The sequence below is a fragment of the Marmota marmota genome, unplaced genomic scaffold, assembly GCF_001458135.2.
Source record: "Marmota marmota marmota unplaced genomic scaffold, marMar, whole genome shotgun sequence".
Taxonomy (NCBI): Eukaryota; Metazoa; Chordata; class Mammalia; order Rodentia; family Sciuridae; genus Marmota; species Marmota marmota.
The window spans coordinates 6129297-6145741 of record NW_025999969.1 but is presented as its reverse complement, the minus strand read 5'-3'; the positions used below and the strand labels follow the sequence as shown (position 1 = coordinate 6145741).

The following is a 16445-nucleotide window of genomic DNA, read 5'->3' as shown; positions in this document are numbered from 1 at the left end:
ACAGTTTCTCCTTTCTAGCCATTCTCATTCTCCGTCCCTTAACGCAGACACAGAAGTATTGTGTTTACTGTTCTTTCTTGCCCCAGTCCACAAACTCACCATCCATACAAAGTGGGATGAAAAGGCAAAGAACAGATCTCCCCACCCCACCCGCCAAGGTTGATCCCAAAGGTCCAAGGTCGAGTCGTTCCTTTGCCACATATCAGCCGCATAAACTTGGGCAAGTCACTTTTCTTTTCAAACAGAAGGACCCAGCAGACTGTAAGATCATGTACACATTCCAGAAAATGACTTAAGACCCGAACCTCACTAAAACACTTTTTTTTTCAACTCTAGAAAAAAGAATAATAATACCGGCTTCTGCAACCTAGAGGAGAACACACGTGTAAAGCTCCTCCCCCGGGTTTGGCCTCAAGCGGCGCTAGCCCTCTGCCTGGCGCTTGTGTGCCGCCCCAGTCTGGCAACCCGTGGCTGCGGCTGGAAAGCCTGGGAGCGCGGCTTGCGGAGGCTCGGGCAGCAGGAGGAGCGTGTGAGCTGTGGGCGTCCCTTTAAGAGCTGCGGGACCGGCAGAGCCTCCGCCTCTCTGTCCGAGGAGCGCCGGGCGGTCACCTGGGGCTGTTGGACAGCCAGATCTTGCTGTGGTACTGGCGCGCTTGCCTGAGGAGTTGGGAGACAGACCCCGTCGCGAGGTGCTGCGGAACGGTCTCCCAGCGGCTCTCTGCTGCGGAAGATGCAGGAGCGCATCTGGGCGTTGCTGCTGCTGCTGCTGCTGCTGCTGCTGCTACCGCCGCCGCTGTGTGGCGGCCCCCCGGACAGCCCGCGCCAGGAACTAGAGCCTGAGCGCGGGCCTCTGCAGCCCTTCGACCTGCTCTACGCCAGCGGCGTGGCTGCCTATTACAACGGGGACTACGAGCAAGCGGTGCGCGACTTGGAATCGGCGCTGCTCAGCCACCGGCGCCTGCGGGAAGTCCGCACGCGCTGTGCCCGCCACTGCGCCGTGCGCCGCCCTCTCGAGCCCCCCGGTGCCGGCCCCGGGGCTGAGCTGCCCTTCTTTCGCGCCTTGCTGGAGCGGGCGCGCTGCTACCGCAGCTGTGAGACCCAGCGCCTCGGGGGACCCGCGTCCCGACACCGCGTCAGCGAGGATGTGCGCAGCGACTTTCAGCGCAGAGTGCCCTACAACTACCTGCAGCGGGCCTACATCAAGGTACCCTGGCGCTGGCGTTTCCACACCTAACGCCCCTGTGGCTCTTGGATGTGCTCTTGAGTCCTCGGGTTATCTTTGTATTGCACTGCTTTGCAATCTTTCAGAGTGGATTTCTTAAGCATCTGTCTCATGTTTATGAATCTTGACATCTATTGGCCCAAACTTTGTACTAGATGAACGTGGGCAAGTCTTTCTCTGACTCTTCCTCTCTCTAAACATTAACTTTAGTCTCAAAAAGAGGGCTGTACTGATTGGATAATATTTAAAGCACTCATTTAATACAGCTGGGTCTATAATAAGCTTTCTTCTCAAGAATCATTCTTGGTATATACCCATTCCCATCTCTGTCTCCTCTCCCTCACCAGTACTATACTCCAGTCTGCATCTTTTCTGGTAAGTTTAACAGAATGTGTTTTCAAGATAGCAGAGTTAAAAGTAAATGTGTTCCTAAACAAATGTTTCTCTCTCTCTCTCTCTCTCTCTCTCTCTCTCTCTCTTCTATAAAAAAGTAAAGTTCCAGATTACAGAGAAGAAATGCTAGGGGGAGGTGAAGCTCTGAGGGACCATCTCATTAAAATTATCCACAAGTGCTGATTTTTTTTCTCCTTTGATGGAAGTCTTCCAGTTCCTGAAGTTTTACATTGGACTGGATTACGTGACATCAGATGCCCAGGGCTCTTATCTTTGTGTACTTAACATCCATGAAGTTAGTGTCGGGAGGAATACACTGTAAATTGGTCTTATTTCCCACATCCACAATTTTGAAGATCTGGATGCTTCAGCAGAGAGAATTTAGAATGAATTCCTCACACCTGCCCACTCACCCATGTTACTCCAAATTTACACAATTTCTCCCCACTCCTGACTTTCTGTTTTAGTATAGCAATGTCTCTTCCCAGCTGTTGGAGGAGGGGCAGCTCAGGGGGTTGATTGGTAGTGCTACAGATGGACCAGGCTGCATTTCTAAGGAGAAGAAAATATACATCATGTTCCAACATTGACATGCCTTTAGCATTGACATGCCTTTGAAGCTTATCCCACAGGTCTATGTTGTCACTGGTCATAGACTCTCAGGTTTACAACTGTCAGAGGAGTTATGAGGTCTCAACTGAGACTTTAAACTCTCAGTGTGTTGTTTGTAGCTTAGGTCCCCGAGCTCACTAGATTAGTGCCTTGGGCAGGAAAGAAGAAAGCCCAAATGCTTTCCAAGATTTGTCTCTTACATGCTTGTGCCTCCTATTGAATTTGCTAAGGCACACATAAAGTATAACCCTCCTTTCTTTTAAGTGAGTGGCAGTTTGGAATGGTCTTCCAAAAACCAGTCAATTCTGGACAGAGAAGGCATCTTGAGTACCTGACAGCAGAATGTGGGTTCTGTAGAATGGTCTTCCGGGAAGTCTCAGAAGTGAGAGGTTGGCCATCTTGCTGATGATTTGTTCACATGTATTGGACAAATTTTCCTTTCTCAGGTCTGGGGAAGGAATGCATATTCATGTTTGGGCATATAAAAATAACCATGAGGTAAATGTCAATATGTGGGTTTCTTTGGTTCTATAATTATGTTTGCTACACTATGAATGTTAACATTTGTCAGCCAGTCCCAAGCTCTTGTAACCTGGTTGGAGGTCAAAGAAGGTGAAGACATAGATTTAACAGGACTCAAACATTTGCAATTAATTGTTTATAAGATCAAGGCACACATGGACCCTGTTGTGGTTGTAGTAATGGGCATTGTCTGGTGAACCAATGATGTTGAAGAAATCCTTTCATAAATATTTGGCATCATCTGTTCATTTGTGCTCTACTAGCAATATTTCTAGGGGTAGAAGCAGGCTTCCATTTCACCTCCACTCGAATGGGCAAAGTCTCTTGCTTGCACATAATTGATAATCTCTTAAGAAGGAAATATTTTTATCCATTTGGAAATTTGCTTTGTATGGCTGGAGTTCGTTAACATCTAAAAAATGCTTCATCATAGTTCTTTCCTCACCCGCATCCTCTAAAAATTCTACAATTTTAGTTTTTGCTTGCTGTCCAGAGGACTTTACTCATAAAAACAATACATACCAGCATTTGAGACTAAAACAAACCTCATAAATGTAAAAGAACATTCTCAGGCTTTGACATATCTGGATTCTGGTGTGTTCACTCACTGATAGGATGAGTTCCTTACACGTACTTGGGTCTGATCATGGTGCCTTGTATTGTTGAATTACTTTTGCCATCAGTGATCTGGTTTGTAGTTAAAAGTATAATCCTAGGCCAAATTGAATTCAGTGAGGATCGGAAGTCTTCATAGAGCTAAAAAATAGTTATTTTTAGCTAGGAAGTTCACAAACTGCAGAAGGTCTTAGGAGGTACTGCTTCTCCCCCAAATCATGGTTACTGAGCCACCAATGGAAACAGATTCTTTATGCTGGTATGTTGGAAATGGAGGATTGAAAATTGTGATATTGAGACCCATGAGTGAGATTCCTTTTTGCACAGAAAGTAATTCCCAGAAAAGGAAAGGAGCTTACTCAGTGTCATGTCTGTGGTAGCAGAGCAGTCTGAGTTGATGCAATGAGCACGGACCTGGGAATTAGGAGCGCAGGCTCTGCCAATAGATACTGGATCCAGTGCTTGCCCTGCTATGCCCTTAGCCCGTGGGATCGCCTCAGGTTCCAAAGGATGCTGCATTCCCCAGGGCTCTCCTTATGCCAGATTTGGACAGCTCCAGGGATGAGTAGAGTAAATCCTTGTCCTGTGGGATTACAGACAACACTTTTCTCTGAAGGCCTGCTCCATAGACTCTTCCTTGAGGCCTGTCATGTTGGGAATTTGCCTAAACAGTTATGAGGCGGCAGTTCCGCCTGGCTCCTAGCCGCACCCTTTTGGTGTGTGTGTTAAGGCAGAGTGAAACTCTTCAAACTTTTGATTTTATCATTTTAGATTATGATATAATTCATGCTCCACAGCCTAAAACCTAAGGAATAGCTTTTATTGTAGTTTCTGCTGAGAAACTTTCAGTAATTTTCCCTTACTACTAAACAATGCCCATATAGTTTAATTCAGCTTCAGTTCCACTCAAATTCCCCAGTTCTATCTCCCCCAACTCTGCTACCTTCCAGCCAAAGGGAACAGCATCTGACTTTCTTGCATCTTTTGCCATTGTTATTCTTCTTAGGAAGCCTGCAGGCTCTGGATTAGGATAGATAAGAGACTAACCTAAAGTCTACCTTCTCCAATTTAGCTGCATGACTGTGAATACAGTACATAAGCTTTTTGAGCTTTAGTCTTCTTATCTGCAAAATGGGGAAATAATAGGACTACTTGCGTGTTTTAGGTTAAGTTTACCAGATGACTGATGTCAAGTGCCAAAAACAGGGCCTATTCCCAGCAAACATTAGATATGTGTTTATTCTTATTACTAGTTACAGTGGTAGCTTTTCCTCTTCCTTCTTTACATTTTCAAATCATAACTATCTTAACATAAACATACCTATCTCTATGAGGCATTCCTGACTCCCTTTGCAATTCCCAGAAGTTCATCATATTTCCCTTTTCTGAATATGTACAGGAGGAAATTTGTTCCTCTTCTCTCATTTTTTCTTTCATTTTTAACATTACTTTGGGAAAATTGGTATATCTGTTCTCAGTTATGTGAGCTCCTTGAAATCAAGAATGACCTTAGTTATTTTTGCATCTCTAAAGTAGGGACTCCCAGATCTGGGTGATTATTAGATGGAACTATTATTTGTAATATCTGGGGCATTAAATATGATTTAAAATTAGTGCTTTATTAGGGTCAGTAGGTCTCAGTTGGGTCATCAACAACCATATTCCTTCCAAATATCTCAGCTGGGATCCTAGGTGTAAATACTCAATATTGTGTGTTGATTGAATCATAGCTTGGTTCTATTTTCATGAAATAGTGTTAAAATTTCTATGTGGTGGCAGAAAGTTTTTATTACATCAATTGTGTAGATTCCTGGCTGGTTAATTGGGAGAGAAAGTTACAGGAGTGTGGACTGTGGATATCTCACTGTTTCCTTCTTGCAAGTTCTGGCTAATGTGGCAGTCTCTTGCCTATACTCTCCAGTTTTTTGTATTTTAGTTCATATTATTTAAAACTATGCTTCAGAAAATCCTTGGCACATTTTACTTGTTTTATGTATATTTGTGGAATTTAAACAGATGTAAGAAAGAGATTTTCCTTTCTTATCTGTGTCCTTGATAATTATAAATTGTTTGAAAGTGTCTGCTCTTTTCTCCCCCTGTTGCGAGCCTTTTAAGAAAAACAAACAAACTGGTGGTGTTTTTTCCTTTTTTTTTAAACCTAAACTTAGCTTTCTCCTGCATGTTTTGTTGCTTGTATTAGTGTTTGTGCCATTTGGCTTTTGTTATTCTTCTTGGGACTAAAAGGATATGTGTTTATTCTTATTACTAGGGGAAAAAAGGAAATGGAATTTAGTCAATTCTCTCTCCCTCCCAGAATCATCTTCCCCAAATCCCTTTATCTTGGCCATTATCAATTTTATTAGTGGTTGGTAGAAAAGAAAAAGGTAAACTCAGATTATTTCCTCACTCTAATTCTGCTTACTGACTGCTTTCGCCTTTCTAGAAGGAATGCCTTAAAGAGAAATTGAAAACTCAGACAACTGTCTCATACAGATCCTGTGTTGCTCCGGAACCCTTAATTGAACTATTTTTACCTGTTTGTTGAATTATTTCAAATAAGATGTTGATTTTGTCTTTCTGAAATAGCTGTTCTGAAATTATTCTAATGGTTATTTCCTCAGGAGATGAGACTTTCTTCTCTCACACATAATTGAAACATCTTTGTGCTTGAATCATCAAAATGTACTAGTCACCTTATTATGTCCCACTCCTTGGGAAGGCAACCTGGGAGATGCTTTGTCTTACCAGTTCCTGGGTCTAGTGTGCCGGAATCACAGTTATTTCCTCATTGGGGTTGTCCATCTGTGGGCTGGTCGGTCATCTCTTTATCAGTCATCCAGTTTCTTATAAATACTAAGTGTCATGGAAGCTTGATTCAATTAGATGAGAGCAGCAAACAACTGTCTACACCCTTTCTCCCTTTTCTGCCAGAGGAATCAGGGATTCCTTTACAGGTTTTAATAAAGGAAAATAATAAACCACTTTCTCTCTCTCTCTCTCTCTCACCGATCCCATCTCTGAGAATCAAATGGATTCTATCACAACATTTTCTCATTCCATCAACTCCAAAGAGGTCACTACATGAAATTTTTTTTAGAAATGTTTGATAAAATGTCACCTTGCTTTATGGGTGAGATTTGATAAATATGAAAGGTGAGCAGGGTCACCTATAAAGATAAGTCTTTGAATTTGGCATAATAGTGGTTCTTTTGGTTCCAAGGAATTGATTAAGCTATGGGTTACTTAGAAGCATACATCTTTCGGATGAAAGGGACTCCGCAAGAGCATCTTCAAGTGCAATAATGAATTTGGGGCAATGAAGTAAGAATGAGAAAGTGAGGGTAACTGTTTTGTTCAAGAAATGTAATTTAGCAAGTGTGGAATTGGCAGTTATTGGAACCATAAACAATTCTGTATCTTGAAGGAGTGCCAAAGATATTGAAGGAATCTGTCACTACTACTTTACACATGATAACCCTGGCCTCAGATTGACAAATCAAGGAGGGTCAGCAGTGGGGCTGTGTCCAGAATGCAGGTATTTTAAGTTATAGTCCTGGACTCCAGCTAAACTGTGTGGAGAGGGCATGACTGCCTCTCAGGGGTGATCTGTTGATCAGAGTTGCAGGAAGGCCTTGAGTGAACTGGTGGCCTTTGCAGGCAGAGAGAACACAAGTCCCATCTTCCCGTAATACCCCATCCATCCTGCATTTTCATTCACATGGTACGTAGGCCATTCAGCCAAGAGTCACAGTCGTCTGGTGGAAAATTTTGCGTTTCTCATTAGGAACAATAATTCCTCTCTTTCTTTTTTTTTCCACTCAGCTTTCTTGTATAATTCTTTTTCTGTCTTTTAATTCATCCTCCCTTTCCTGCTGTCTTTCTGGCGATGTAATTTTTACCAGACAGATCTGGCCATCATTTGCCAAAGACCCAGACCAATCTTTAAAAAAGATGATTTGGAGTCAGCCTCCTGGGTGGTATGCCTATGTGCTGTGTGGGAATTTCTATTTTTAGTATCGAAGGGGACTACCAGAAGAGGCTGGTTTCACCTGATCATACTCTTTTCTGCTTTACTGTGCTGTGTAAATTCCTATACTTACTTCCCTGCTTTTTCTTCAACTCCATCCCTACATTGCCCTGTTGGTGGTCACCACAGCACGAATACCTCTGTAAAGGAGGGAGTTAAGCTGATCATTGGGGAAAGAGAAAAGAAGATACTAGTAGAAGCAAGGTCAGAGTTCTGGTTATGATAAAATGAAAACCATCGAGCTTATTTAATTTAATAAGCAGTCACAAGCGTCTGTGTCTTTAAAATGCTTTTAAGTCCCATTTCCTTGCATGTGTTGACAATGGATTGGAGGAAGATTTTCTCCAGCTCCCTATTTTTCTGCAGCTGCTCCCTGCCTTATCATGAAACATTATTGCTCCATCATCCCATTTTACATATGGGAAGACAAAACCTGATGAAGAATTAAGTTGCTCACATTTAATGTGTTTAATAGAAGAGCTAGCATTAGAATTCAAGAACCCAGAATCCTTTTCACCTCTGTGACATTGCCATTGATCACTATTTTCAAGAGCCATGCTAAAATAAGCTTCCTATCTTCAGTGAACTTACCTTTAATAAATACAGGATTTTAAATGGCACATGATTTATAATACAAGACCACAGGGGAAAGTGCCAACTATGATGCAAATTATAGGACTTTGTTTTTTCTTTCCACTTCTACCTGTTCATTAATGATAAGTGAAGTAACTTAACCTTAGAAATAGTAACCATTTCAGTCAGTTCCTTGTTCTGTGGCTGGCTGTCTTTTGTGACTTCCTGTGAATCAAGGTGGCTGGACCAGCATAATGATTTAGGTTCCTCAAGCTGTGTGATTCTGAAGTGGAGGCTGTCAAGGATAGCGTTTATGCTGAGATTGATGCATCAGGGAAGGAGATGAATTAGATGGCCTGTGTCAGTTTATAAAATTCTGTCTACCCATGAAATTTCATAAGAAGGGAAGAGTTACATCCAAATGGTGAATAGGAAGAAGAACCACAAACAGGTTTAGTGGGTGATATTAAAATGGATCTGTTTTACAGAGGTAGATGCTAGTTTCCAAATAAGTGTTTTGGATATAAAGATGAAAGCTGTAATGGAACCTCTATGTAAAATAGATTGAGATAGAGCCCCTCTGGTGGAATAGAGGAGGTATTCATCCCCTTCATCTCCTGATCTTTCTGAAGCACCCACATTTATGGAACATGAGAATTTCAGCCATGTAGCCAGGTGAGGTGGTACTCACTTGTAATCTCAGGTACTTGGGAGGCTGAGACAGAGGGATCAGCCTCTGCAACTTATCAGCCTCTGCAAATAAAAAAGGATGGGGGATGTAACTTAGTAGTAGAGCAATTCTCAGTAAAAATATAAAAAAATAAAATAAAAAATATTAAAGAATAAAACCATCCAATTTTTACAAAAAGAAAATACATTCCCTCCCAAATAATTGAGTTTATCCTGGAGTTTAATGGAGAATCCAGGATTAGAATTCAAGGACTGTGGGCTGGGTGTGTGGTGCAGTGGTAGAGCACTTGCCTTGCATGTGTGAGGCCCTCAAAACACACACACACACACAAACACCAAAGAATAAAATAAAATCATCTCAACTAACACCTCTATGCCATTGCTATTATTTCTAAGACACACACTGAAAATACAAACTCAATAATTTTAAAATGAAACATATAGCATGCCACTTACATTATTTGCTAAGGGAAAGAAACCCTGAAAAAAAAAAAAAAAACATCATCTCATTATGCAATGATATTCCTTACACTGCTCTTCTACCTATTTCTAAGAAAACCTCACAGCTACAATCTAAGTTGATGCGAGTGCTGTTTCCCAATAAGTCTAATGAAAATGAATGAGACAGAAAATAGTCTTTGGAAGAGAACTGAAGGAATAAGAGCCAGAAAAATGAAGATCCAAGAAGTCAGAATTTCCAGAAGTTTAGGGCTGTCATAATGATCCTGCTGGAATTCATTATGTGCAAGTAATGGATTCAGTTTTTGTGCAAGGAACAGAACACTACTGTTGTTTGTAGGGTATTTTCACTGGGACCCTGGAAAGGAATGAGTAAGAGCAAAAGGTATAATAAAATAAATGAATACAAAACAAAGAAACTGCGAACAAACCCTGAAATACAGGAAAGTTATTTGAGCCAAATTTGATTTATGCTTCTTGCTCGAATGCTAAATGTTTAGCTTTAATTCTGCCAAGATCAATAGGCTTGCAAGGAGAAATCAACATTCAGTGAAGAATCCAGTCACAGAGAATTACCTTAATACCAGATTTAATTGTCTATCAAAATGCTCTCAAATGATAATATCAGAGACTCATCTGGTAGACCATACAAATTATTTCCCACTGAAGCAAGACTTGGTTCTTCATAATATTTTTTAAGATAAAATATAGGATTAGCATTTGATTCTAAAACAGGGCATTTATAAAATGTCACCAGGGGCAAAGACTTTCACAGTCATCATTGTTTCTGTAGGTTTTCCAAGGGCTCAATTAAATAGTGAAGTCTGCAAGTTTTCAGGTCAGTAAGTACATAAGCCAGCTAGAGTTTCTCAACCTTGGTGAATATTTCAGGGTGAATAATTGTTTGTTGTGGCATGCTTTATTGTGAATTTTAGGATGGTTAGCAAAATCACCAGCCTTTAGTGCCTAGATACCAGTAGCAACACCTTCCTGCACCCAAATAGTGATGATGAAAAATGTTTCTGTGTATTGCAAGGTGCTCCTGGAAAGTCAGAAATCACCCAATGTAAACCAGCGATGTAAACATTTAGCCATATTTAAGATGAGTGGACATCAAATTAGACGAGTACAATTCAAGTTTCAGACAGTCTATACTGGATGACAATCTGCTCATTGATGAATCATGATATGAAAAATTTCAGCTTTAACTTGATGTCTTTGACAAGAGGAAGTCTATGGGAAATAGAGCTTCTCTCCCAGATGCAATGTACTGTGCTTATATCTTGTATCTGGACCTCCATGGCTATACTAGTTTAGTTTGTAGAAAAGATCAGAGGATCAGGCTCTGCTCTGTTTATTGTCCCAACATGACAGAACAGGTTGCTTTAGCAATGCAAAATAACACCTCTTAGTTGTGAGCTCTCAACTCCAGAATTAATATATTTCTCATTCAACTTGGATAGTACCCAAACCCAGTCATTTATTTATTTATTTTTTTAGCAAGCCAAATACAGATTTATTGAAGTTGAAGGTGGAAGTAGAATTCCATAAGGTAGAGTAGAGTGGGCGGAGCAAGAAAGAGAGGCTCAAAGCCCTGATGTTTGGAAATTAGTGTCTTATACACTGAGCTCTGAGGCATTCATTCTCTTTCCTATACAGACTTGATTGAAGACCTTAGCTCCCATTGGTTACCTTATGATACTTCATTAAAATAGTGTCCAGTTTACTCCCATTGGTTACTTTAAAAAACCTAATTAGCATACTGTCCACTTTACCCCTACTGGTCATTTTAGAATACTGAAGCTATGGTGGGAATTATGGGTGATAAGTCTCAGGGCCAGAGTTGTCATGGTAAAGGGACTAATTGTAGACAGGGAGATGAATTATCAGGATAATGAGTTATCATGATGACTCATCTCCCTGTATTGTCCTCCAGGCATTTTTATTGTACCCTGCCTCTGCCATCTTGATGTCCCTGAACTCCTCTCCTAACATTTACCTCTGAGAGATGTGATTCTAAATTTCTTTTTGTAAACCGAGTTATTTAAAAGTAGTCCACTGCAAGCCTTCTTAGGTGTTTTGAAGTTAGCTCTGTATCACATACAGTTTTAGGGATTGGCTTGTCTTAAATAAGAAAATGTCAACTTATAGAAAGTCTGGGAATTAGGGAAAATAAGAAGAGATCAGAGGAAAGAAGAAATGAGACAGAAGACAGAGAGGTGGACGGGGGAGGGAGGGAGGGTGAATGTGGGTGTCAAAGAGAGATATAGAGGAGAAAGGATGGAGAGATGATAAACAAAAATGAAGTAAAGGAAAGCAAGAGCAATTAAATTTAAGCCCACGCAGAGTCTCAGGCATGAAAGGAAGCTGCCCAAAACAAAACTTGGAGTTTGCACAGTCTGATTTCAATGTCTCTGTAATAAAACCAGTGAGTCAAGAGCAGATGTTGTTCTTTCTTCAGTCTTTTATCACCTGCACATCCATACTCCATTGAGGCACTTCTGCCCTGGTAAAGTTTAGGGGCCACAGAGCCAGTCCCTATCCTCATTGAAGGAAAAGAAAAGAACCCTCCTGGGGAGACTCCACATACACAGCATTGAGAATCTACCAAAATGAGGTGATCCCCATCCAAAAAACAAAACAGAAGCAGAAAGAATGCCAATAGAAAATGTCAACTGCTAATTTACACTAAATTATACTGCTTTCAGCAGTTACAGAATATATTGAACCCTTTTAGATGTAATCTCGGTTAAGCCGTAGAGATACAAAGATGAATGAAACTCTTTCCAACTACTTTAAGTACTTCGCAGTCCATTGAGTGAAACAAATGTGTATATAGCTAAACTATTCACCCTTCAGATGAGACAGGGACACTCCTTGGTAGTTATACAGTGGCAGTTCAGGGATCATTTCCATCAAAGCAATGGAAAAGATGAAAAATTTTATGGTTTAAAAGAAATGCCAGTTGAAGTCCTAGTAATTTTTATAGGGAAAAAATAATCAAGACTGTTGGAAAAATAGATAATAAAACATTGAATTAATTTAATCACAAGTATAAGCATTTTTAAGAACACATTTATTTCATATTTTAAAAAATGTATAATATCCTGAATGTTGAAAAGTCAGTGTATTGCAGTAATGAATAAAACAATGGCTTTTTGGGAGTTTTGTTACTAATTATAAAGCATATTACCTGAAAGCTAAGTTCAAATCAATTGTGGTTTTAGTGACTTTTTATATTTTTTTAGGGAAATGTCATTTTGCCATTTGAGGTTCTTTGAAATTGTAGGTTTAGCTTAATTTTTCCTTTTATTGTTTTCCAACTTTTCTTCTTTGTGTCTCAGTTTCTGTCTTTTTGAAAACAACAATCACACAACTTACAGGGCTGATGAAAGAATAAAATGAGGAAACATTGGTGACATTCATTTATGAAAGATAAGCATTGACAGAGTTGAGGGAAGAGAAAAGGGAGGAATTGAAATCCCCTTAACAGACTAAATCACATATGTCACGAAGGAGCGACAAGAAGAAAATCTTGCGTTACTTCACACAGCTGAAATGTGTCAAGGAATTTTCCTGCTTCATCCAGAATACTTGTTGATTTTTTTTTTTATTTCAAAAGGTAAAAATGTATTAGGAAAGACATTAAATATATTAAAAGAATCTTTTCTGTGTTGCATGAAGAATCAATCCAAAAACACACATATAGCAATTATTAAACTTTGAAAATCATATTATATTATCTTTTTGATACATTTTATTTGAAAAATAGTTTATAAAGAAACCTGACATGACATTCACTTTAACAAACTTGTAAAGTCGCTGAAAACAAGCACTTGGACATAGTTCGGTTTGAGACAGTATATTTTGTAACTATAATTTATTAGTAATACTAGATATTATTTATTAATTATTATTGTTCTAGGTATTGTTTTATAAGCTTTACATAAATTTTCTTATCATAATTTTATGAAAAGCCTAACACAGATTCTTCTGTAATCTTCATTTTGCAATAGGATATTAAAGTTTGAAAGGTTAAATAAAATGCTGGATTTTACACTGCTAGTGAGTAACAGAGTTGAAATCTGAATGTGGTTTTTTTCTGATCACAAAACATGAGTTCTCATGCACTTTTCAAAGCTTGGATTTTGACATCAAATATGGTATTTGTCAAAATGTCTACTTTTTATTAGCTTTATGACACTAGAAAATCTTTCTTGTGTGAACCTGAGTTTTCCATCTATAAAATGAATGGGCTAATTCTACCAACTTCACATCACATGGTTCTTGTGAGAAGTTAATTTTTTTTAAAGAGAGAGTGAGAGAGGAGAGAGAGAGAGAGAGAGAGAGAGAGAGAATTTTTTAATATTTATTTTTTAGTTATCGGCGGATACAACATGTTTGTTTTGTATGTGGTGCTGAGGATCGAACCCGGGCCGCACGCATGCCAGGCGAGCGCGCTACCACTTGAGCCACATCCCCAGCCCGAGAAGTTAATTTTTAAAAAAATTGTTTCTTGCCTCATAGCCTCTAGAAGAGCATGAACTTGTGAGCAAAGATGAAGGGCCAAACAGTTATTTAGAAAAGTACATTGTGATAAATGGAGGCTATAATTACACAATCAGTAGGCACAGAAACCCAGAGGACACTCCTAGAGTTGAGCCTTTTTAATTTCAGATACTGGCTTCAAGTTTAACACTCCTCACTTGGGAGTACAGATTTACCAGCTGCTTCACCATGAGGCTAAAACAGAAATGATCCTCTTAGTGGGCACTTGGGATCTTTTGCCACGTTAATAAAAATGCTTTTGCTCTCTTCTCCACTTAATTTTTCCATCTTCTGATTTTACGTTTTCCTTGAGATTGTGGCCTTTGATTTTTTCTTTTTTTTAAGTGGACTCTGTTCAAACACATTCCAGACCTATTCTGTTTCATATTACAAGATAAAATCTTTTCCCATGGACCAACACATCTTGGGAATTTTAAATCCCTTAAAGTCTCTTTTCCACCCTGATCTCTTGTACCCATGGGAGATGGTGTAGGTTTGGGAATCAACATCTTCTTACAGACACCAAGAATGAAATTGCTTTTAGGACAACTGGAAGGTAAGTGGAAAAGTATATTAAAAAAAAAAAAAATCTAGGAATCAAGGAATCTAGGCTCCATCTCCAGTTCTGTCACTGTTTTCTATAGTCCTGGAGGGTCTCCATTTGGAAAAGGGCAGCTTGGAATCAGATGGTTTTTAAGAACTCTTCTGCCTCTGCCAGCCTGAGATTCTGATATTCTTCAGTGCACTGGTACAGGGAGCCAGCAATCAACCCATGGAAAAAGAAAATCGATGAGATAGTAATATAAGGAATGTGAGGTGCAATGGGGATAAAAGAATTTTGAGAGGTTTCAGGGAAAAAAAAAGTGACTCCAGTAACTTCTCCTGTGACTGATGTTGGTCTTTGCTTTTGGACAGTGAATTTCTTTAAAGTAAAATTCGAAAAGAAGTTACGCTGCTATTTAATTTGATGGTATTTTGAGGATAAGATGAACTAGACTGTGTTTAAAAAGTGACAAGATAAAGATTCAAACCAGATTATATGAGAAACAGTTGAAATAGGGATGAGTAGACTAACTGAGACGACAAGGGACGATAAGTAACATCTAAATCATCACTTGGGACAGTTCTTGATCTTAATGACATTGAGGAGTTGAAGCTATAGGTCCAAGTAACAGAAGTTACAAGAAACAAGATCATGGTCTAGTAAGAAAGATGACTTTTCCTAACATGAACAGCTATTCTAAGATATAATAGGAAGCCCCAAAGGAATGTGTTCAAACTTGAGTCAAATGCCTAACAATGAGGTTATATTTAAGGTTCAGGCACTAACATGTTGAAATAGATGAAGTTTTCTAATGAAGACTCAACTTCCTGATTTTATGAAGTGAAAATTTGTCTTTTACCCACACATGGGATCATTAAGACTTTTTTTTTTTATTGAAAATGCCCTATAGTTCATCTTCTTTTCTGTTTCTGGTTGGTATAATCTTAGACCAGAGCCATCGGCACGGTATCTATAAATAATTTACATAATACAAAAAAATAGTGCACAGGTACAAAGGTCTTAAAATGCACATTCAGGAAAATGTATTCACAGAATATTTAGTGGTAACAGGATTCGTGTGGATCGTCAGCATCTATCCTCTTGACTTCTGGCTGAAGTCTTTCTGATCTAGCATCTGAAATGAATTTAGTATGGTTACAGAGAAACACTGGAAGATTTAAGTTAAAACTATTACAAATGAACAGTACATCCGTACTTGGAATTGAGGGTATGGAGGGTATATCTCTTAGCAAGCACAGCATAATATGCTAAGAAAAAGTCCCATTTACAGAAGCTTTGCAGTTCTCTTCTGCATTGCTTCATTTGTGTGTTGTTCAGGGGAAAATCTAAAACCTGGAGCTATTCTACAGAGTAGTGCGGTTCTCAAACCTTTCAATTAGTGTTAATTTTGGTCAGTCTTATAATGGATTGCTGGGTGTCATCCCAAGACATCATATTTAAGAATATTTAAAATATACTGAATATTTTTAAATTAAATATTGCTAAAGAAATATGCCAATGATATTAATATATAAAATATTATTAAGGAATATTTAAAGAATCTCTTTATCCAAAATTCTTCCCACACTCTCTAATTGGGGTAAGGTAGAATATCTGCTATTAGGCCTTAAAAAGAGGTGAGGACTGGGATTTAGCTCAGTAGCAAAACATGTGCCTTGTATTTGCAAATCCCTGGGTTCAACTCCCAGTTCCCGCCAACACCTCCCCCCCAAAAAAGACAAAAAAAAAAAAGGAGGTGAGTGATTGGGTGTTCAAGGCAAGGGGAGTGACTAGAAATCCAGGCTCTCTGGACATGAAGCACTAAGTTGTTTGGGGGCATAAGATTTCCCCATGTTGTATGGCTTTAGTACAGCATAAATTGTAGATATGTTTTGGTTCTGCCATGCCCAGCTTTTCCTGATCCTTTGGCTAGAAAGACCATACTTTTAGGAATGATTCTTTTTTTTTTTTCCTGCTGCTATTGGTTGAGACTGCCAAGTTGCAGGCTTCTCTGGAACTCAGTCTGGAATATACATAAGACCAAAAGGAAACCCGGGAATCTCACCAGTAAGTTCTTCAAGTGCCAAGTCCATCTTTTTCTTTTCCATTTTAGGGTTTTCCTGTGGATGTTGTATTATGTTGAGAGTTTTTAGTCATGCTTTAGAGAAAGTCTAGGGAAAAATGAGTTTACTCCATCTTTTTCAGAACCAGAATCTTCATGCAGACCCTAAATAATTGTT

At 39.3% G+C, this 16445-nt stretch overlaps 1 protein-coding gene across 5 annotated transcripts in view; it reads left to right on the top strand.

Annotated features, from left to right (window-relative positions):
• The first annotated feature begins 452 nt into the window (after positions 1-452).
• The window catches only part of P3h2 (prolyl 3-hydroxylase 2), a 165258-nt gene continuing 149265 nt past the window's right edge, over positions 453-16445 (top strand). For 3 of the 5 annotated variants that reach the window (XM_048804071.1, XM_048804070.1, XM_048804069.1), the window contains exon 1: positions 453-1204. In XM_048804071.1, the coding sequence (XP_048660028.1) occupies positions 731-1204 (474 nt within the window). In that variant the 5' untranslated portion in view covers positions 453-730. The remainder of the gene's footprint in view (positions 1205-16445) is intronic. The other 2 variants (XR_007347958.1, XM_015499994.2) reach the window with 2 other exon arrangements.